A 22,935-nucleotide genomic window follows, 5' to 3' on the forward strand; every position below is an offset into this window, starting at 1 on the left:
AAAAATAAAAACGATACATTCCTTGTCCTCATGGGGTTTATGGGCTAGTTAGAAAGAAAAAAAAGGAAGGAGGAAAGGAATGAGGAAAAGAAGGAGAGAAGGAGGGAGGGAGGAAAGACAGAGAGAGGGAGAAGGAAGGAGAGAGAGGGAGAGAAGGGAGGGAGCATGAGAGGGAGGAGAAAAAATAAAAGTAAACACAAAATTCTGAAATCATAACTGTGAGAAGTGTTACGGAGGAAAGGTAAAAAGAATTGTGAAAAACATGTATGGAAGAAGCTGACCTGGCAGGGTGTCATGAAGTGAAGTCTGAGGAAACAGTGACTGAGCTGAGGTTCCCAAGGAAGAGTAGGAATTAATTGTACAAGGAGAGATGAAAAGAAAGCTCTAGACAGAGCAGCATATTCAAAGGCATTAGCAGTAAGCACAACATATTGGATACACTCAAGGAACTGAAAGAAAGCCAGCTTGGCTGGTGCTGAAAGAGCAAAGCGAGAAAAAAGGGGCTGAGGGGGCCACAAGGTCTTTGTGAGCCACTGTAGGAGGGTGTTATAAGCCACCGGAGTCTTATCCCAGGGGTAAAATATATGACTCAAAGTTTCAGAAGATCATGAAGATTCAGTGCAGAGAACAAATTTAAAGAATCCATGAGATATTGGGAGAAAGATGAGGAGGCTGTTATAAGAGTCCAAGAGAGAGATAATGATAAAATGGTGGACAACTTAAAGAAATGTAAAAGGGGAAGCAGAATGTGCCTCAACTGTGTAAAAAATACATACAACAAAAGAATGTGAGAGAGACAGTCAGAGACAGAGGGAAAGAGATCTTCCATCCACTTGTTCACTTTCCAAATCCGGCAACAGCCAGGGCTGGGCCAGATGGAAACCAGGAGCCAGGAACTCATTCTGAGTCTCCCACATAGGTGGTAGCAGTGCAAGTACTTGGGTCATCATCTGCTCTCTCATCATTAGCAAGAAGCTGCATTGGAAGTGGAGCAGCCAGGACTTGAACTAGCACTCTGATATGGACTATGGGCGTCCCAGGTGCCTGCTTCACCTGCTGTGCCACACCATCAGTTCCCATTTTTATACTTTTATCTAGTTTCCAAATTTGCACTTCAGAGGCGTCTCATCCTGTTAAACAATGGTTGTCAGTCTTCCTTTTTCACAATATAATGAACATTTTTATTTTTAGTCTAACAGTCTTTTAGGTTTATAAGATTATTGCCATGAATTTTAAAGTTTTATGGGCTATTTTTTCAGTCTTGTAAAAAGTTTTAGAAAATTGAAGTGGTTACTAACTAAGCAATAACAAATGCTTTCCCTACAGCACAATTAATTTCCACTAATTAACTAATGGCACCCTGTGTACCATACTGAGTGCATTTGTATTTCCTTCAATTCCTTTACTTTGCATTTCCTTTCTAATTGCTTAGCAGTACAGATAACTCTAAGTAATTTAATGTAAGGATTTTAAAAATATGTAATGCATGTAGGAATTTGGTAATTATTTTTACATACAATGAGTTTGTTTTTTCTTCTTCTAGAGACTGTCAGAGAACTATCCATTTGGACTGTCAATTATAGCATTTTGAATTTGTTGCAAAACTAACAGCCTGATTCTTCTTTTACCTCCAGGAATGTATACAAAGACTACCGCTTCCTTGAGCTGGCATGTGATTCGCAGGAGGACGTAGACAGCTGGAAGGCATCGCTGCTGAGAGCTGGGGTCTATCCTGATAAATCTTTAGTAAGTTGAATATATCTTTCATCTATAAATTATTCATAGCCATCTTTAGGAAACCATATCAATTCTATACACTATTCGCTAGAGATACTTTTTATTATTGACTTCATTAGTTTGCCACACGTTTAACTGAAATTTCATTTATTCTTTTCATATTGCTTTTTACAATGCTTTTTCTCCATTGGATTTCTGTTTTAAAAAGTTAACCAGTGTATTTATTAAAGAAAATGGCCTATTGTGCCACAAAACATAATAGTGTGATCGCTGATCAGAGAAACCTCTTAGTTTTATTTTAAATTTTTATTTTCCTCTATATGCTAATCCACAGTTGTCATGGAATTAATACTAATCATATATCATTAATCATAATGCCAATATTTCATGTTCTTAAAAATATACTTATTTTGGTGAAAATCTACCTCCTTTCATTATGTCTGTATTACTTGTATTCACAGTTACATCTGTATCCAAACTCTGTTTAATGTCATTGTGAATGTGAAAGAACAAAAAATATTTTACTACTATTCCCACTTTATTAATGTACTTCAAGTGTCTTGGAAACACTTTTCTCATTCAAGCTAATAAACAGACTTCTCTTTGTGTTCTTTGGAAATTGTAATATTGCACAGACTAGTCTGAATTTGAACTTCAGGAGTCACACCAACATGTGTATACATGCGGATACAGCAACTGCAGATGAGTGGATTTCGTGCTGCTTCCTTATGAAGCTTTGTACTATCCAGGTTTCTCCTAAGAGCTAAAGTACCATGACCAAGCCTTGGGGATTTAGTTCAGCTTGGCCCCTGGGCTGCTTAATCAACTCTTAATTGGCTTATGGGACCAATCATGTGCCATTCGGGTCCTTCCTAGGCTCAAAATAGGGATAGTGTTTTCAAAAGAAAGTCTGACATATGTGTGCAATGTGGAGCGATTGAAATATATCTGTGGGAGATTTCAGACCTCACTAGAAAAAAGATAAGAAAGGAAAGAAAAAGATTTATATATTTATTTTGAAAGAGTTGCAGAGGGAGAGGGATAGACAGAGAGACAAAAATATCCTTCATCAACTGGTTCACTTCCCAGAAGGCTGCAACAGCCAAGACTGCACCAGGCTGAAGCCAGGTGCCAGGAGCTTCATCTAGAACTCCCACATTGGTAGCAGGGACCCAAACACTTGGGCCATCTCCACTGCTTTTCCTAGGCAGTTAGCAGGGACCTGGACTGGAGGTGGAGCAGCTGGGACAAACAGTGATGCCCATATGAGATTCAGGCCTTGCAAGTAGCAGTATGCCACAAAGCAAGCCACAGCTCATATGTAGACCTCTTAACCCCATTCTATCCTACCCTGTCTGCTTGTCCCCAAAACAATAAATCTCCCCTAACATGCCCTATGCCTTTCAAGTGGAAGTCAGATCAGATGCTTTCTTGGTGATATCCAGGTACAGAAGTATCTCTATATGATCAATAGTTTTCATTTTTCCTCCTGTTGTGTGCATACAGATTTACATGGGTATATACCACTCTAAAGACAACATGTAACAAATCAACTAAAGAATCGGAAGACCATTTTTACTTTTGCTTCCAATACTTATCATTACCTGTTACTCTCCATTGATGGTGGTGTGTTTAGTTTCACAAATAATCTGTATTAAAATGCACATGTACTTAATTTTTTATGCATTGATTCCACAAAAAAAAACTTTGAGTAGATGCTTTTTGCCAGGGACCATCCCAGGCACTCATGATATAGAAGTGAATAATAGGGAACAGACATTGAACAAGTGAGTGAACAACTATAATCATATAGCATTAAGATCATGAGAAGTTCTGTTGTAAGTTAAATGGACAGACAGTGAGAATGAGGGACAGGTAAGCTTTATTTTAGAAAAAGTGATCACAGAAGGCCCCCTTGAAGAGTTGGCATTTGAGGAGGTTCCTCAAGGAGAGGAGGGAGTGAATGATATGGAAGCCTGAAGAGGGAGAACAAGTGCACAACCGAGCTCAGTGTCTTGGGGAGCAACAAGGAGGCCAATTGACTGGGCTTTGGTGGGAGAAGACAAAGGTTCTCGAGGGTCTCCAACAGAGTGCTCAGAAGCCAGATGATATAGGCTTTGAAGGAAGTGATGAGGGTTTGTCATTTTATTCTAGGTGTGATGGGAAGCCAGTCTCTAGCCATTTCACGCCATGATGAGATTTAGATTTTTAAAAGTTCAGTCTAGCTGGGAATTATGAGAGGTAGTAGAGCTTGTGATTTCATGGACAGACTCTAGTGTCAAACTACTTATATTCAGATTCTGGAGGCTCAGTTACAAGCTGTGAGATCTTGGTAGGTACTTCATCCTTTTACATTTCAAAATTTTTGTTTCTAAAATGAAGATAACTGTTCCTTAGAGGATAGTTGATAGGAGTCAATGAGATAATACAGGCAAAGCATTAAGCAGAGCAGGTTCGACTAAGTACCTATTTAATGTATGATGATAATGATTATGGTTCTCATCACAAGCTACTTTCCTTAACAACTAGGAGAAGGTTAAAATACTGTGGCTATTATAATATAAACTGGAGAGATTATAAATACTCTATGCTATTTTTTATCTTAAAATATGCTTTGTTATATAAGATATCAATATGTGTGTATATCTCCCTTACATGAAACTATACTGTCTGTGAAAATATTTTATTAAATCATGATTTTGTTTAGACATATTTTGCATGCACCAGTGCAAATGTCCTATTTTAAGAAAGTATGTAATGCATCTCTTATGAAGGAAAAACTCTCATGAAAAGGCAAATTACCGATTCCCTATTAAACTGTTTTTATAAATGTGAATTTTCATATATCCATAGCTCTATACCAAGAAAATAGTCAAGTAAATATATATATATATTGTTAACTTTTATTTAATGAATATAAATTTCCAGTGTACAGCTTATGGATTACAATGGCTTCCCCCCCCCATAACTTCCCTCCCACCCGCAACCCTCCCCTCTCCCGCTCCCTCTCCCCTTCCATTTGCATCAAGATTCATTTTCAATTCTCTTTATATACAGAAGATCAATTTAGTATAAAGATTTCAACAGTTTGCACCCACATAGAAACACAAAGTGAAATATACTGTTTGAGTACTAGTTATAGCATTAAATCACAATGTACAGCACATTAAGGACAGAGATCCCACATGAGGAGCAAGTGCACAGTGGCTCCTGTTGTTGACCCAACAAATTGACTCTCTAGTTTATGGCACCAGTAACCACCTTAGGCTGTCATCATGAGTTGCCAAGGCTATGGAAGCCTTCCAAGTTTGCCGACTCTGATCATATTTAGACAAGGTCATAAAAGACAGAGTGAGGATAGTAACCAATGATCCTAAGAGTGGCATTTACCAGGTTTGAACAATTATACAGCATTAAGTGGGGAAGAGGACCATCAGTACACACAGGTTGGGAGTAGAGCCATTGGTGGTAGAGTAGAGGTTATGATTACACAGGAATGAGGCCCAAGTACGTTAGACAGGGTCTAGAACAAAGGACAGAGTCATTATTAGAGGAGCTAAGAAAGGTGCTGTCTAAGCTACAATTAAGTTTTCTGATTGAGAGGCAAATAGAACCTGACAGAAGGGGCTTGATAATAATCTGGTGGGCTTTAGGCCTTGTAAGTTAAGAGTCCCAGACCTACCTATCTCTTCACATGGGGTATATCCTAAGGGAGGTGTGAACCTCCTGGGGGAAGGCACTCTGTTGACTTTCATTACTTGGCTGGCCTGGGAGGAGAGCTGGCCAGGTAAAGGCAGGTGGCATCTCTAACAAGAAATTTACAGTTCTGCCTGGAATGTTGCTGACCCTATTTAGCCGTCCCCTCAGCTGCAGTGGTCACTTTGGAAGTTGGGCTGAGTGAAGGGCTTTTCAGCTTAGAGCCAATAAGATCTGTGGCTCTGACCTGGGCATCCTTCGACTCCAGGGCAGGTCCATTTCCAGTGATCCAACTCTTGGCAGAGCTGCCAGGGCTCTTCACAAGCTGACTTCTGCTGAAGCCCAGGCTTACCACTTTGAAAGCCACTGCAGTGGACTGGCCTGTTGGGGCTCCTTCAGGGCAGATCACTGTACAGATCAGCCATTAATAGGCCTGCCACCCATTGCTTCTGATGCCTAGCTTTCTTTTCCTCCTGGTTTGTGTTAAAGCAGACCAGAGGATGCAAGTCAAGGGAGTGCCCGTGTCCCATCTCTAATCTTCGGTGGCCTGAACTACAAGTCTATAGTCGCAGGCATGTTCTGTAGTAGTTTTTCTAAGGTAGACAATGCCCATGAGGAAAATTATATTCTCACTTTAAAACTTTCTTTCCCTTTGGTCTGAAAGGGAGGTTTTTTCTGCTTACTGTATACTTTGCTGATGGCGAAGTGAATCTAGCGATGAGATTATTATTTAAGTTCTTATTTTGGCTATGCTATTACAGAAAAATGTTAGCCATCTCTTTTATAAGGTCTAAAGATTAAATTGTGTGTCCTACAGATTCCTTCATAATAGAATTAGTTTCCTACCTTGAAGAGAATAGAGAAATGAAAGAACAAGTTGGGCTTAGAATAGAGAAATGAGGGAGCAAGTCCTAGATCACTTGCTGACAATAGCAATATCACATGAATACTTAGCAAACCGTTTCAACCATTAGATAACAACTTAAGAAAACATTTACCAGAAGGTCCAATGCCTTCTATAAATTTTAAGAATCATGTATTTGAAAACACCTCTTAAATATCTAACATGGTGTAGTTTGTTTAACCAGTAAACTTAAGCACAACCATATAAAATGTTTTTAGTTTCTTTCTACCAACAAGTTTAAAACATATGATACAGAGATTCAGGTCCCACAAATTAAAATGTATCTTTGATTGATTTTAGCAGCTTAAATTTATGGACAATCTTATCTATAAGCCATTTAAAATAAAACTCTTAATAAAATTTCCCCAAGTGGACATACAATATGTACACACATATAACATAGCATAGTAGACCAATATAGCAATTTTAATAATAGCTTTTAAAATCTTTAACTCTTTTTGTAGATTGCCAATTGATTTGAATTGCTTTTTGTTTTTAGTAACCTCAGTTAACCATACTTTCAGTTGGTACTGTTAATACATTATTGGCTTCATCTGTTTACAGAGCCATCCCAAAGTACTGAATACAATAGAAGTGGCTGGAAAAAGTCCATAGGAACCTATAGGAGGACAGCTAAACACAGAACCAACAACGCTTTAGTTTTATGAGCAGCAAATCATATATAACTGTGGATGACAAAAGACTTTGTCGCCATGTTTAAAATTATAAACTCATCAGCCAACAAGAGGCACTTGCTTACTTCACAGTATTTTTCAAAGCACCTGTAGGATTTTACAAGTATTTAACCCTTTAGGCCTCTGGGGCTTTCTCATTAAGATAACTATCATGTCTAGTAACACAAGATCATTAGACTTTTTAATTCTCAAACATTTGTATTAATAGCATTTTCCATTATAGAAACTTAAAACTTGGTACCACGTCACATCTTGACAGTACTTCTAATATAATCCAAATAGCCTGATTAGTCAGTGTCTCTATAAGATGAGAGACATAGGTCCTTCAATTTTTTCAGTTGGGCCCAAACTGGAAAAACCAAAGTCCAGGATTTACTGGAAATTTTAGAGACCAGATTGTTTGAAACTTTGATTTTTTGAATGCCTGTCAAGAATGCCAAGAAGACTCAAAATCCAAAATATCTGGTTGAAATAAGATTCCTTAAAATCATGACATAATATAGACCAAATTTGATCATTGTTACAGGTGACTATTCAAATCTTTGAAAATAAGCACATATTTCAATAACCCATAGCTCTTAATAAAAATTCAGCTGTTTTTGAACAATTAGAATTTAACAGACATCAAGAGAACATAATAGATTACTTTAACACATTGCTTTAACAGAGCATCAGATTTTAATTCTATGTCAAAGAGAAGTTGAGCTTCCTGTGATCTTTTGCTGTGAGGTTTCCTTCCTTTACCTTCTTTCATATTGGTGACCATGTTTCTGTGTTTCTGTGTGTAACACATCTTTAAGCATCTTTTGCAGGGCAGGATGAGTGGCAACAAATTCTTTCAGTTTCTGTTTGCTATGAAAAGTCTTAATTTCACCTTCACTCACAAATGAGAGCTTTGCAGGATATAATATTCTGGGCTGGCAGTTTTTCTCTCTTAGTACCTGGGCTATGTCTCGCCATTCCCTTCTAGCTTGTAGGGTTTCTGATGAGAAGTCTGCTGTGAGTCTAATTGGAGATCCTCTGAGAGTAATCTGACGTTTCTCTCTTGCACATTTTAGGATCTTTTCTTTATGTTTCACTGTGGTGAATTTGATTACAACATGTCGTGGTGAGGATCTCTTTTGGTCATGTTTATTAGGGGTTCTATAAGCTTCCTGTACTAAGATTCTCTGTCCTTCTCCAAACCTGGGAAATTTTCTGCTAGTATCTCACTGAAAATGCCTTCTAATCCTTTCTCCCTCTCCATGCCTTCAGGAACTCCTTGAACCCGAATGTTGTGTTTTTTAATAGTATCCTGTAGATTCCCGACAATATTTTTTAGATTTCTAATTTCTTCTTCTTTTCTTAGGTTTGCCTGTTTCCTTTCCTGTTCTCTGTCTTCTAACTCCGATATTCTCTCTTCTGCTTCGCCCATTCTGTTTTTAAGGCTCTCTAATGTGTTTGTCATTTGATCTATTGAATTCCTCATTTCATTATGATTTCTCGTCACTATCACCGTTTCTTGTTCCACTAGTTGTTTCATTTCATTTTGATTCCTCCTTAACATTTCATTTTCACGAGAGAGATTTTCTATCTTGTCCATTAAGGATTTCTGTAGTTCAAGAATTTGTTTCTGAGAACTTCTTAATGTTCTTATCAATTTTTGAGATCCGCTTCTTGCATTTCTTCTATCTCATCATCTTCATAATCTTGAATTGGGGTGTCTTTTTCATTTGGGGGTGTCATAGTGTCTTCCTTGTTCTTGTTACCTCGGTTTTTGCGTTTGTTGTTTGGCATGTTGGAGATATTTGGTTTCTTCACTGGGGTGTTTTTTCTTGTTATACTATGGCTCTATATTAAGTGGACTGTCTGCTTTCGGTGGAGCCTTAGAGGCTTGAGATGAGTGTGGACTGAGAGCTGTGTTTGGTTCCTCAGGTTTGAGGGTGTGTCAAAGATGACACTCCCAGGTTAGGCGTGGTAAATCTCTCTTTCTTTTTTTCTTTTTTTTTTTTTTTTGATTCAAAAGGGAAGTAATTCCGCACAGCTGAATGTAATTGGAGGTAGTTAGCAGGCAAATGATATACCCACAGGAGCCAGAGATGGGAAGCTCTTTCCCAAGGACCACACAGGGAATCTCTGCTGCCCTCGGTGTGGGCTCCAATTCTCCTGCAGTCTCCCACTGGGTTGCCAAGTTAGATGCTAATCTCCTGTTATTTCACCCCTCCCCCCAGAGTCAGGTTTTTCTGCTAGGCTCAGGGCCGATGCAGACCTGAGGTCGCCCTGCTTATGACGTGTGTCCAAAATGGCGCCTGCTCTTTGTCTTGCTAGCCTTTGAGGGGTGAGCGGAGAGAGAGAAACTCGTGTCCGTATCGGTTACTGTTTTTTTTTTTTTTTTCCTCTCTCTCTTCTAGTTAGCCTGGTGAACTTTTCCCCACGGAGTTTCAAGCCTCGTTCCCTCTAGTCTCCTCTTTCCGCTTGCCCGCTGGTATCTCGGGCTATTGAGGTTTGGCTCACCTCGCGTTCCAGCGCTGGTGTGTTGAGTCTGCCGCTGGTGTCCCGAACTTGGGCTCCCACGCTCTCCACGCAGGTCCACTCTGAATCACTAGTTCCAGAAGAGTTTCCTCTGCTGTTTCTTCCCCTACTCTTCCTTGACCATGCAGTAACCTGTCTGTCCCCCAGACTAATCGTGTGCTCCGTTCCTATTCCGCCATCTTGCCGCTCTCCTGCTCCTCTTCTGATCCAGCTCTCTGCTGTGGCCTGGGATAGCAGAAGTAAATATATTTTTATAAAAATACTAAATTTTAAGAAAGTCTAAAGATTTTACACAATCCATTTTGATTCTTTGTACCTTTATTTTATTTGTTTTTAACCACACATTTGATGCAATTGCTTAGAAGAATCCAATTGCTTACAATGGGATTTTTATTACATTGCAAAGACAAGACAGGAAATTAAACTTGGCAGTGTACCAGAAATGTTGCTTTCCTCAGTTTTCATCATAAATAATATTTGCATTTCTTATGCACCATGTAGTCTTACAGATCATATCAAAACGATTGCTTAACTTGCAGATGTTTGAATGGCAGCTGACTGCCAAAATCAATTCAAGTAAACATCTATCTAAATATTCTATTTTGTAAGTATTTTCACATTTAGGAAGAATATTTTAGAGAGTTATTCCTAAACAAGAAATATTTGATGAAGTCAGATTAACCTAATAATCAATGCTTTTATCTAAGTAAATTTTTAGGACTTCTGGATAGTATGACATTTTGTTTTCATGTTTGTAAACTGTTGAGTCAACAGCAAGTCAGCCGATTGCTTTCTAATAATCAATCATTTATGTGTTGTGTATGGACATGTGCTAAAATCACAAAGCTGTGCTTTCTGCAGAAATACCTCTATTTTGACTAGAAATGAATTTCAATGTAGGTCACTTTTAAAAACTATGGGAGTTTGATATCACTTAGATGAATAATGACCACCAAAATTTGAATGAAATGGCATTTGGGACAGATTTCTTTTCATATAATTATTTTTTCCCAACATGTCTACATGATGCAATGCTTTTATGTCATTTGTATCAAAATGTTCTATTGTCATGTTTATCTTGTCTCAAATCAATTCTTTTGGAATTTTCTTTAAAAATTGGTCTTTTTTCCTTCCCTCCTGTTCTCTTCCATCTTTTATCCTTCCCATCGTAGTAGACTCCAGAGAATCAAAGATAAAAGTTAATCAATTCCTACTTTATAGGAATTCCAAGTCTAGTAGAAGAGAAGAGAACAAATAACTAGAGCATACAACTCCATTGAGTAATCTGTATAAAATCTAACAGCGCAACTATTTTCCCTGGTGTGTTTTCTAATTATGTTACTTTCTAGTTCTATTTCCCCATGTGCATTTTTTGTTTTTACTGCTTTTACTCACATAATCTTTCTGGATCCTCAGCAAAATGTAGAATTCTTATCTGAGCATTAGAGTATATGACTGTAAAATAGAAATTAGGGAAAAAGTGGAAACGAGGGGTCTGGAATTCAGTTTCCTGTTCTTCTGTTGACTTACTCTACAAATTTACATGTAGCTTCTGTGAGCCACAAAGTTAGCTTCTATTTAGCCACAATTTTTTTTTGCCTTTTAGCACTTTATTTTTATTTATTTTTTTTCACTTTTGTTTTTAACCTGGAAACCTTTTATTTAAGGTATACAAACTTCATGCATTTCATAAATGCAACTTTAGGAACATAGTGATTCTTCCCAATATTGTAAAAACATATTCCAATCTGAATTTAGATTGGTAGAATTTTATTTGTTTGATTTCTGCTTCTTTCACTCATTAACTTGGATTATAACTATGTAAGCATAAAATTTTATATTGGTAAGTAGGTGATAGACCTTTTCATATTTTGAAAGTAAAGATGTTTCTAATGGAAGTAATTAATAGTTATTTTCACTGATAAGTAATTAATAGTTATTTTCACTGATAGTTATTTTCACAGTTAAAGTACAAGTATATCAGTAGTTAGAGGCTACATTTAGAGAACTTTTAAAATGTTATTTTACTGACATTGTATTTAAATGTTTCCTATAATAATGATTATAAGTAAACATGAATTGATTAAGTACCTAAAGAATGTGCTGTGACAGTAAAAGCTGACTTTTCCAGCACAGTTTTGTTGACTTACAATATGACTTAAATTATATATAAACATTAAGGAATTCCAGATTCAAATTCTTTGAAATGTATTGTGTGCAGCAGAATGAGATAGGCTTGGAGGCATATTCATTCACATTTGAATCCTGATCCTGCCAATTGTTTTGGCTCAGGAAACTTAAGCCTCCAGTTGTTTGTTCTTCTCTGAACTCAAAATAATACCTTCCTCAGAGTTATTTTGAATATTATAAAGTCCTGTGTGTCACAACTAGCTCACTTAGTGCCTTCCATCAGATGAATCTGTCCAATGCCACACAGCCTTTATTAGCATTAGAATTAGTATCAGAATTCAACTGTAATTCCCAATTTAAGACTTCCCTTTTTTTTTTTTTTTTTGGAAACTGTCAGTGCGATTTGTGTATGGAAGGGAGAATTTCCTCATCTGTTAGCTCAGAAAGCTGAGTGCCTTTTGTTGCACCTTGGTGGGGGTTGGGGTGGGGGTGCGGTGGACAGGCCAAACCCAAAGCTCCCTCAGCCTGGCAGGCAGGAGTCCAGAGCTTGTCTGTCAGGGAGGTGAGAATTCACAAGCTTTCCTCTGAAAGAAGTAACTTGAGACCCACGAACCCTGGAAACAAAGATGGTACAAATTTACTTTTGCACATTTGTGAAGGCCACCATCCCTGAGCTTTGTAAGAGTTTTCTATCAGCTAGGTATGAAACTGGTCCTTCCCTATCCTGTATTATTTCTTAAGAGATTAAAAAGGACAGTAGAAATTGAAACGCCCTAGAATTTCACTTTTCTTCTGAGCTCAGGACTGCCCTGGGCATAACTGAAGATGTTAGGTAGGACCACTCTGCAGGTGGGAACCACTTTAGAAGTCCTTTTGGTAACTTCAGAAATTACTCTTGGATAGACTCTGAGAATAACTTTTTCTCTGTCAAACAATAGATGGGAAAAGGGTCTCTCTATTATTCTAGGGAGAGGAGTGGCCTTAGACTTTCAACAATATTTATTAACTAGGTAATGACACTCATCTGCACTTATTCAGCAGTCTGAGAGTATAAGACTTAAGATCCCAACACTTAGACCCCCTGTACCCAACTGTATTCCTAGCTTTTCTGACAGTGCTTCCCACAGACCCTAGCTATGTGGCCAATTCACAGAGCCTTACTTTTATTTCAGTTGAAAGTATTTCAGAGATCTAAACATAAAGTACTACCACATAGAGTAGAGAATGGCACCATAAAGCATTTCCATGTCGCCATTCATGACTGTTTTGACTCCCTCAGAACAGAAATTGGGAAATGATTGAGTGAAATGAGAAATGGCCAAGCCACACCATTCCTCTGCTTGTGTGTTTCTTTTCTTTAAGGATTAAGGCCTCCTACTCTGTGACATCATTGTTGCCACTACAAACAGAGCCATCTGCCATGCAGTGAGGAAACCAATCATACCCTAATGTGCAAAAAGAAAAGAAAAAAGAAAACAATACTTGGTTGACTCCTGAAACTTATTTGGTAGATCAAAAGCTGCACTGTTGTGGAATGCAATAACACTTTCAGTCTGAGAAATTTTCAGTAGTATTGATTGCCCTTCCTGAGAGAATCAGGGTCTCCTTATTCTCTAAAATAGTCTTTTGCTCCTGATAAAATTCCCAGTGGGAATCTTTATTACCTTACTGAACAGTAGGCATAGCCTGTAGAAGTGACTCTTTCCCCCCCTTTATTTACATTTGTACCCTTATTTACATCTTAGAAAAACTGGTGTGTTGATGCTTGTATTATGACCTCTCAACAACACCAAGAAGCTTCTCTGTACTATTTTACTGGTGCCTTTAAATTTGTGGGTTTTTTTTTTTTTTTTAATTAACTATGATGTCCATGATAGACCCTTGATCAGGCATTTCCCCAGAGTCACCAATTAGCATTTTTTTTCTGAAAACACATTCTCCTGGGATCCTAGCCTTACTGTTGTCAAGAAAGGTTTGGTATATATTATTTCCCCTGCCACATCCTCAACTTAAAACTAGATGCTTGGCCGGCACCGCGGCTCACTAGGCTAATCCTCCGCCTTGCGGCGCCGGCACACCGGGTTCTAGTCCCAGTCGGGGCGCCGGATTCTGTCCCGGTTGCCCCTCTTCCAGGCCAGCTCTCTGTTGTGGCCAGGAGTACAGTGGAGGATGGCCCAAGTCCTTGGGTCCTGCACCCCATGGGAGACCAGGAGAAGCACCTGGCTCCTGGCTTCGGATCAGCACGGTGCGCCGGCCGCGGCGGCAATTGGAGGGTGAACCAATGGCAAAAAGGAAGACCTTTCTTTCTCTCTGTCTCACTGTCCACTCTGCCTGTCAAAAATTAAAAAAAAAAAAAAAAAACTAGATGCCAGATCTCCAGCCTGACCTGTGACTCCACCCCGTTCTCAGTGTCCTCCGCATTTGCACACACATTGCTCACAGCTCTTCAGCCACACATCGCAGTGAGAAAATCCTTCTGGGCCCCTTGTGAGAAGAGTTCTGATCTTTTCCCTGCCCACACCCCAGCCCGTCTACCCCACAGGATCTGACCTTGGGAGGACTCAGGCTGCCCTGGGAGTAATGAATCACCATTTTATTTTTTTAGGCCATATGCGAGTTAAATTGTTTGATATAAATCATACTCTCACAACTCCAGTTTGAAACAGGAGAGCCATTTGCCCGCCGCCTGCTGCTGGCTGCTTTCTGTGTCTCTATCCAGAGTGTCGCTTTTAAAAATGACTACATTTTTGTGACTAACCTTTCCAGACCCATTTTCTTGAATGTGGACCAGTGTTTATTTTGGCAGCTTCCCCACTATACAGCCTGCACTTCCCGTGCCAACACAAGAAAAACTCATAATTTACAAAATAAAGGAATGGTATAGATGGACATAGACGTGGAAACTTGGGCTGCTTTACCCTGCCCCCCCCCCCCAGAACCACCCACCTCTTCCCTCTGCTCTCCTTCCCCCTTCTTTTTTCCACCTTCTTTGAAACCAAGGATGCAGTGTTTGTTTAAAAATGCACTGGCTGATGAAATTTTCCACTGCTTGGCATGTTGGAGGAGGGGCTGTCAGGAAGGGGCAAGCCAACATACTAAATGCTCTGCCTTTCATGCTCACAGTTCACTTATTACCAATTCAGACCAATTCTTTCTGGCTGTGTTCCCATACCCCAAGTATTCCGAGTATAAAGAAAAGGAGAAAAACCTCTGTCATAATCTGCTGTTATAAACGTATGATTTCATTTAACCTAAGTGGATTCGTTGACTTGTCCATGAGCTCTTGATGCTGTATGCGTATGTATGAGACGTCAGTGAATAGTTAAATTGCTTGTTTTGATTTTACTCTAGCAAGAGAACCCTCATGCTTTTAACATAAATTTATGTTTATCATATTTTCTTTCTTTTTTTCCTGCGGCTGCGTGCACAGGGAAACAGCAAAGTAAGTTCTTTGTCCTGCTGCAGGTCTTCTGTCTCCCCAGCCCCCACCCCGCTCCTGCATGTGTCTTGCCAAGAGTGTTTCTGTGCAGTTTAAAATGACTGTCATCTGGTACAGTGTGCAAATTATATGAGGTGTGCAAATGTTGGGGGAAATTTGTGTTTGGACTACCATAATGGCTGTTCTGTTTTGACCTTTTTGGAAGGGAAACATATTATGTTCTTCAGCGTTGGGTACTGGGAAGTTCAGAGAGGTAGATATTATTATAAGGAACAAAATCGACACTGAGAGCAAAATTTATGAAGCTGTAATAATGAGGACCCTTTTGCAGAAAGCGTACACCAACCTCACTGTTGAAACTCAGTGCAGTTGAAGTTTTGATGAAAAAAATCAAAGCTCTCATGTTAATGTTCAGTTGTACAAACCCCAAACCAGAGTCTTAAATAGTAGTATGCCTGGCTTTGTTACCGAAACTGAACTAGATCAACGCTCTGGCTTTAAGGTGCCTGAAAATGGATGGAGGAGGGTGGGGTCAACATTTGACTTGGCTTCTGTGGCCCTGATGTATTCCAGCTGGATGAAAGCGGGAGGGTGTGAGGATTGGAGAGGGAGCCCAGAACGTGTGCTATAGACTTGGGGAAATGGCAACACACAAATGGAGATTATTTTAATGTTCTGACAAATGAGCAATTTAATATTCCATAAGATTGCTAGTGTGTTTAAATTTTTATTCAACTTTTCCAAAAGATTAGAATTACTTATATTAGGAATGTAATAGTAATAAAGTTGGGGAAGATGTGCTTCAGTTTGGTGGGATGATTTATTTTCCTACTTCTTAATGGAGATTTATCAGTGCTACATACTACCAGGTGGCCTCATTGAATACAATAAGAATTTAAAAGAATCTATTCTATAAGGGTTGCCCTGCATACTTAAACCAGCTGGAATTCATCAAAATTGCTGTTCATAAGCCATACATACAAAATGTGAAACAAATGGAGGAAATCTTTTTTGTTTGTTTGTTTTCCATCAAATTAATGATGGAATGTACTATTATAGAATGAGTTGACATAGACAATTGGTGCTAAAAACTGTGTCATTTTATAAATTTATATCTTGATATAAGTTCTTATAGCCCAAGTAATAATATTTAATAAAGTGAAAATATTACTGGAAAACCAGGAGATAGGCATTTGAAGGTGTAAAGAAGTTAATTCAGGCTGCTTACAGGACAAGTTTTAAAAGTAGCAGATAATTTGGGAAACTGTTTAAAGATTACTTGCACAAAACAAAGGACAGTATTTCTAACTAATACCACCGCTATTGGGAGGAAAAAAAAAAAACACTTGGACAGAATACAAAACCTCATCCTTTATTTCTTATTCCTTAAAATACATTATTATAACTCCCAAATAGTAAGTATGTACAAGTATGTCCAATCCTGGTTATTTGCATTATATTGAGTCTCTGTTTGGAGTTTACATCTCTTGTTGAAAGAAAGAGAGAGAGAGAAAGAAAAAGACAAAAAAAGAAATATTTTTTAAATATTTATTTATTTATTTATTTGAAAGTCAGTGTTACACAGAGAGAGGAGAAGCAGGGAGAGAGAGAGAGAGAGAGAGGTCTTCCATCCACTGGTTCACTCCCCAATTGGCCTCAACAGCCGGAACTGCACCGGTCAGAAGCCAGGAGCCAGGAGCTTCTTCCGGGTCTCCCATATGAGTGCAGGGGCCCAAGGACTTGGGCCATCTTCTTACTGCCTTCCCAGATCATAGCAGAGAGCTGGATCTGAAGTGGAGCAGCTGGGTCTCGAACCGGTGCCCACATGGGATGCCAGCGCTTTAGGCCAGGGTGTTAACCCGCTGCCCCACAGCGCCGGCCCCAAGAAGAAATATTTTCAAAAAGTGCACTGGACTAATCATGAGGGCACTAATAGGAAGTCTGTTCGTGCTAAAGATCAGGGAACCAGTTGCTGAAATTATGGGAGAGGTGCTAACTCTTAGGCCACTGAAGAAGCAATTATGATTTGTCTTCTTCACTAGTGATTCAAAGGTGACTTAAGAGCACTTGTAAAATTTCCCAAAGAAAATGCACTTCTATGGCAAGAGCCATCTATTTATTGTGTCTTGATGAATCCAAGTTCTTCTTGGTAATAAAGTTTTCAATTTAATACCATTCATTGATTTGCAAATAATTTAATGCAATGAATAATAAAATTCAAGAACTCTAAACTGTTGTTCATTAAGGCTTCTTCTAGGATGATGTGGAGAGCCTCAAGGCCCCAACAGTCACCACCTGCATCTTGAACTTGTGGTATATGTGTTGTGGGGGATCTATGAGTGCTAGTTAGAGGTAGAGTGTTGGTTCATGGGTATGAAAGATACAAATGCTTCCTGTTTTGATTTTTAATTGAAGAGTGAGTACTTTGGAGGTACTTTTATTTATTGTCCCATGATTTTTTAATTGTTTGTCTTATTAATAAGTGATAATTTTTGAAAAACATAAGGCTAATCTTTTAAAATATGATTGTGATACTGACCATAGATTCTGGCACAAAACACCTCCTCACATCACAAACAGCACATCTGCATGCTATTTTCCTGTAGCTGAGAATTTCAGCATAAATGGAAAACACTGGAATACAAGCTGTGCTGTCTCCAGAGTATAAGTCTGGATTCTCCAAAAGGAGAATATGAGATTATTTTTTCCCTCTCGTGCTGGAATGCTTGTTCTGAGTTGTCCCCAAGGCAACATACCTGACTTGTTGCTTGCCATCTATGTGAGCCAGCTGTACAGTATGACTCATTTTAGACTTGCATGCTAATTGTTCATTTAGTGTATGGCATTTTATTATTTATGATATTAACCAGACTCTAAAGAAAATAAAATCTGCTCAATTAATGTTTCTGTAGATGAGCAGGATGGATTTGTTTTCCCACATACATTAAGTGTGGTGCACACACGTTTATACACACAAATAATCTGGGACATATGGAACAACCCTGCTCTTTGTTTTCTCAGTGATAACTAAATTGATCCGCTTCATACGTCTTTAGATTATACTTAAGAGTTTGAGAGCTGATTCTCTAAACTCCAAGAAAACTGTCTTCCACCATTCATGCACATACAGATTTACATTATGAACACATGATGGACCAAAACACCCAGGTTCACATTCTTCCTGGAATAATAACATGTATTTTGTTATTTCTCCTTAAAAAGCAGATCTTTTGTAAAGTCATCACAGTTGCTCAGAGAAAATTTTCCTTCCAGGCCTATTACTTATTTTTCCCTTTGAAAGTGTTTTTCTGTTGGCATGGCAATATCCTAAATTGTTTAGGGTACAGTCTATCTCCTCCTTAGATGGGTTTCCCTGCACCATAGAAGTCAATATCTTCACTAGAATCAACAGAATACAGGACACCAGAGTCAGCTGTGCAAATGTGAACAAATACATAAAGTAACAGGGAGGTCATTTTTTTTATTTTTTTAAAAAAGATGTATTTACTTATTTTAAAGACAAAAAGAGAGAGAGAGAGTGATGGAGAGAGAACTTCCATCCACTGCTGACTCTCCTGATTGCCCACAATAGCTGGGGCTAAGCCAGGTTGAGGCCAGGAGCCTGGAAATTCCATCCAGGACTACCATGTGAGTGGCAGGGACCCAAAGACTTGGGCCATCATCTGCTGCCTCCTAGGATGCATTAGCAGGAAACTAGATCAGCAACAGAAGGCCAGGACTCAAACTCAGCACTCCAGTATGGGCTGTGGACAACTCAAGCAGTATATAACCCACTGTGTCGCAGTGTCTGTCCCTGTTTTTTTTTTATTATTATTATTTATTCATTTGTTGAGTACAAATGTAAATCATAGTGCTTCCAAAAGTCAAGTTATAGGAAAAGGCTACATTTAATCTCTTCCCTTCTAGATCTTTTATTTCCTTCTAAATAGAAATTTGCAATCACTTCACTTCATTTCAGTCTTTTTAAACTAAAGGATTCTTTTTTTGTTTTTGTTTTCGTTTTTAAGATTTTATTTATTTACTTGAGTTACAGACAGTGAGAGGGAGAGACAGAGAGAAAGGTCTTCCCCAAATGGCCACAACAGCTGGAGCTGTGCCGATCCAAAGCCAGGAGCCAGGTGCCTCTTCTTGGTCATTCATGTGGGTGCAGGGGCCCAAGCACTTGGACCATCTTCTACTGCTTTCCCAGGCCACAGCAGAGAGATGGATTGGAAGAGGAGCAGCCGGGACTAGAACCAGCGCCCATATGGGATGCCAGCACCACAGGTGGAAGATTAACCTACTGCTCCACGGCGCCGGCCCTTAAACTAAAGGATTCTTACATTTCTCCCAGGAGAAATATAAGGCAGAGTATATTTCTTGGAGAAAAGGATCAATTGAAAAGAGAAAACTCTAGTATGGAATTTTTAAAATTACTGTGTCTTTATTAAGTTCTAGTTAGGTTATAGAGAGCCTTGATATCTAAGAAAAGAATGAAAGGAAAATCAGACTTGAACACCTGTTTTTTCAACAGTTAAAATATTTTGTGTACTGGTTCCCAATACATTCAGCAACACCAATGGACATTGTCAGCCCCCACTGGTGGGAAAAGTATTAATTACCTGGAGTACTTATCCAGTAATCCATTGGATTCTAGTGATCCTTTGCAATGTCTGTCAAATCAGATAGCATCAAAATGTATTTGAAGGGTACAGATGTTAAATCCACATTAATTTGTTATGCTTTTTTAATGGCAGGCCTTCAACTTCTAACATTGTTCTTGGTCATACGTGAGAGAATATAGAAAACCCATCTTCATCATCTGGAAATGTCTTACAGATGATGTGTTATGTCATAATCTTGGTTGATGGAAGGATCACAGACTGTAGTGTTGAAATCAGAGAAGATAGGGGGTCTTCTCCGATTTCAGTGCCATGATGTATATTTTCTGTCTAATAGTTTAAATGCATGACTGAAAGAACATTCTAAGCAGTGTAGGTACAGGCAGCTCAATTAGGATTGTTTATTTTCTTTGAATAATGTATATGCTTTCCCTGATTTTCTCACAGAAGTTTAGCAAATGTATTTCTCTGGAATTTCAGGAGAGTCTCTCATCTGGTTGACTAAATTTATGCAAAAACCAATAGGATATCATTAGAGTTAAAAACAAAGGATGAAAACTCACCGGTCTTAAGGTGCTCTTTTCATTCCATGTGCGTTTAAAACTGAATTGTTTCTCAGTGTCTGTAACAACAGTAAACCTTTGGTTCTTTTTTGGTCTACCAGCCTTTAGAAACCATTATTAATGCATAGGTTTTTTTTTTTTTTAACACTCTGACTTTAATCATAACCAGGTGGGAGAAGGGACAGTTCATTTAGAGGTAGAAAACTTAGAAGCAAGTTGGAATTTATATTTTGCTCGCAGGCTTATTGATCTTGTCAAATAGACTCTATGGGGAAGCAAGAATGGATCTGTTGTTCACAAAGCTCATAGGAGATGACAGTTCAAGGACTTCTGAAGAGCAGTTAGGGCTTCTTTGTGTATTTTTGTTTTCCACATTGTCTTGAAAATGAAGAGACTTCCCTCTGCTTAATGGGAGATAATATTTAAGACATTAGAGCTATTTTGACATATTTTTTTCTCACACGATTGCAGACATTTGGCTTGCAGTACTCTTTAATGGAACTGATTTAACAAATCTCCCAAAATAAAAGAAGTTCTATACACCTGTTTTGAAACATGGTACCAAGTATGATCTTTAGAAGTTACATTGTGCAGCCAGCACCTTGGCTCACTTGGTTAATCCTCCGCCTGTGGCGCCGGCATCCCCTATGGGTGCCGGGTTCTAGTCCCGGTTGTTCCTCTTCCAGTCCAGCTCTCTGCTGTGGCCCAGGAGGGCAGTGGAGGATGGCCCAAGTGCTTCGGCCTCTGCACCCGTATGGGAGACCAGGAGGAAGCACCTGGCTCCTGGCTTCGGATCGGCATAGCACTGGCCATAGTGACCATTTTGGGGGATGAACCAACGGAAGGAAGACCTCTCTCTCTCTCTCTCACTGTCTAACTCTATCTGTCACATAAAAAAAAAAAAGCTACATTGTGATAAGCTATGGTTTGAAATAAACTTTTACAGAGCATTTTTGTGCAAAAGGAGGAATTTATTTCTTTGCTAATTTATCTTAATGTGTTTATAACATTATACAATGTTATAAAACAATGAAATCATACAGAATCACTATAGTGGAGAGAGTTTAAAACCCTCCTCACTGTGTCTGGCAGGTTAATTGGGCAGAAACTACGATGAGAAGAGATGGAACTGGTATAAGAAATATGTTTGGTTCAAAAGATACATATGTATTTATTTAAAAGATAGTACATATTTAATTTCTAATAAACCACAGAACACTAGCACTTTAGAGCAAACTTTTTTTTAAAGATTTATTTATTTGAAAGGCAGATTTACAGAGAGGCAGAAGCAGAGGCAGAGGCAGAGAGAGATATCTTCCATCTGCTGGTTCATTCCCTAGATGGCCATAATGGCCGGAACTGCGCAGATCCAAAGCCAGGAGCCAGGAGCTTCTTTCAGGTCTCCCACATTGGTGCAGGGACCCAAAGACTTGTGCCATCTTCTACTACTTTCCCAGGCCATAGGAGAGAGCTGGATTGGAAGTGGAGCAGCCGGGACTCAAACAGACGCCCATATGGGATGCCAGCACTGCAGGAGGCTTTACCCACTATGCCACAACACCAGCCCCTTACAGAAAGCTTTAAATGTAAAAGCCTATCTATTTATGAGTGAGAAAACACTCCAAAATGGAAATTAGTAGTTAATTTATAAAATTTTTGGAAGATAGTAACAGTGAAAGCACTATATAGGATACATTGTAGGATAGAACCTATACTCTTCAAAAAAATTAATAATTTTAAGGAATTACTATATTTCATGCTATTAAAATAAATTTAGAAGGTTTTGGAAAGAAAGCAACTAAAAACCTCAGAGAACAAAAAAAAGAACAAATTAGAAAATATTAGAAGAAAAATAGGAAAACTTAAGCTACATAGAAATGTTCTGGGATCAGACAAAACACTGTAAACAGTTGAAACTCAAAAGACAAGTTAGTAAAATATTTTCAACATAAATGACAAAGGATTAAATGTCCACAAAATATAATTATTTCTATTAATTTCATAGTTTTTAAAAAAAATCAGAAAACGAAGAACCTTGCTTGTTAAGGAGAAAGTTGACCAAATCAATAGAACACTCATTTCAGATTTAAAAGAGAGTTGGGCCAAATATTTGACAAAAGTCTCAATTTTATTGGCAACCAAGAATTGTAAATGAAAACAGCCAATCAGGCATCATGGTTGTACTTTCAGAGCAGGAGAAATGAGAAAGAATGGTCGTAGGTAGTAGGCAGTAGGGAGGAAACTGCCCTCCTGTCCTCATGAGGCAGGCTGGTGGCAAATTTGATGATTTGTTTTAAATAAGTACATTGAAAATGTGCAAACCTGTGGCCTGGAAATTCCCACCCCTAAAAATTTATTTTTACCATATTTGGTAAATTATTTGGTGAATAATAATTCAATCCTTGTGGGAAGGAATTCATTCAAAGATGATTTTGAAACATTGCTCATAATCATAAGTTTTTAAAAACAGCATCAATTTTCATCAAAGAGAATTGAGCTAATTGTGTATGGGACACTGATTCCATGAAACAGTATGAAACAAATTTCCAAAAATAAAAGTATATGTATATAAATTGAAATGGAAATTTTCATGACAAATTAACTGAAAAAACTATGTATACCATGGATAGCATAATTT

The 22,935-nt window shown here is 38.5% G+C and overlaps 1 protein-coding gene across 5 annotated transcripts in view; it reads left to right on the plus strand.

Annotated features, from left to right (window-relative positions):
• Nucleotides 1-22,935, plus strand: part of DNM3 (dynamin 3) — a 707,825-nt gene that overhangs the window by 580,946 nt on the left and 103,944 nt on the right. For all 5 annotated transcript variants that reach the window (XM_062192784.1, XM_062192786.1, XM_062192785.1 and 2 more), the window contains one exon: nt 1,635-1,746. In XM_062192784.1, coding sequence (XP_062048768.1) covers nt 1,635-1,746 — 112 coding nt within the window. The remainder of the gene's footprint in view (nt 1-1,634; nt 1,747-22,935) is intronic.

This window comes from Lepus europaeus, chromosome 5 (assembly GCF_033115175.1).
Source record: "Lepus europaeus isolate LE1 chromosome 5, mLepTim1.pri, whole genome shotgun sequence".
Lineage (NCBI taxonomy): Eukaryota > Metazoa > Chordata > Mammalia > Lagomorpha > Leporidae > Lepus > Lepus europaeus.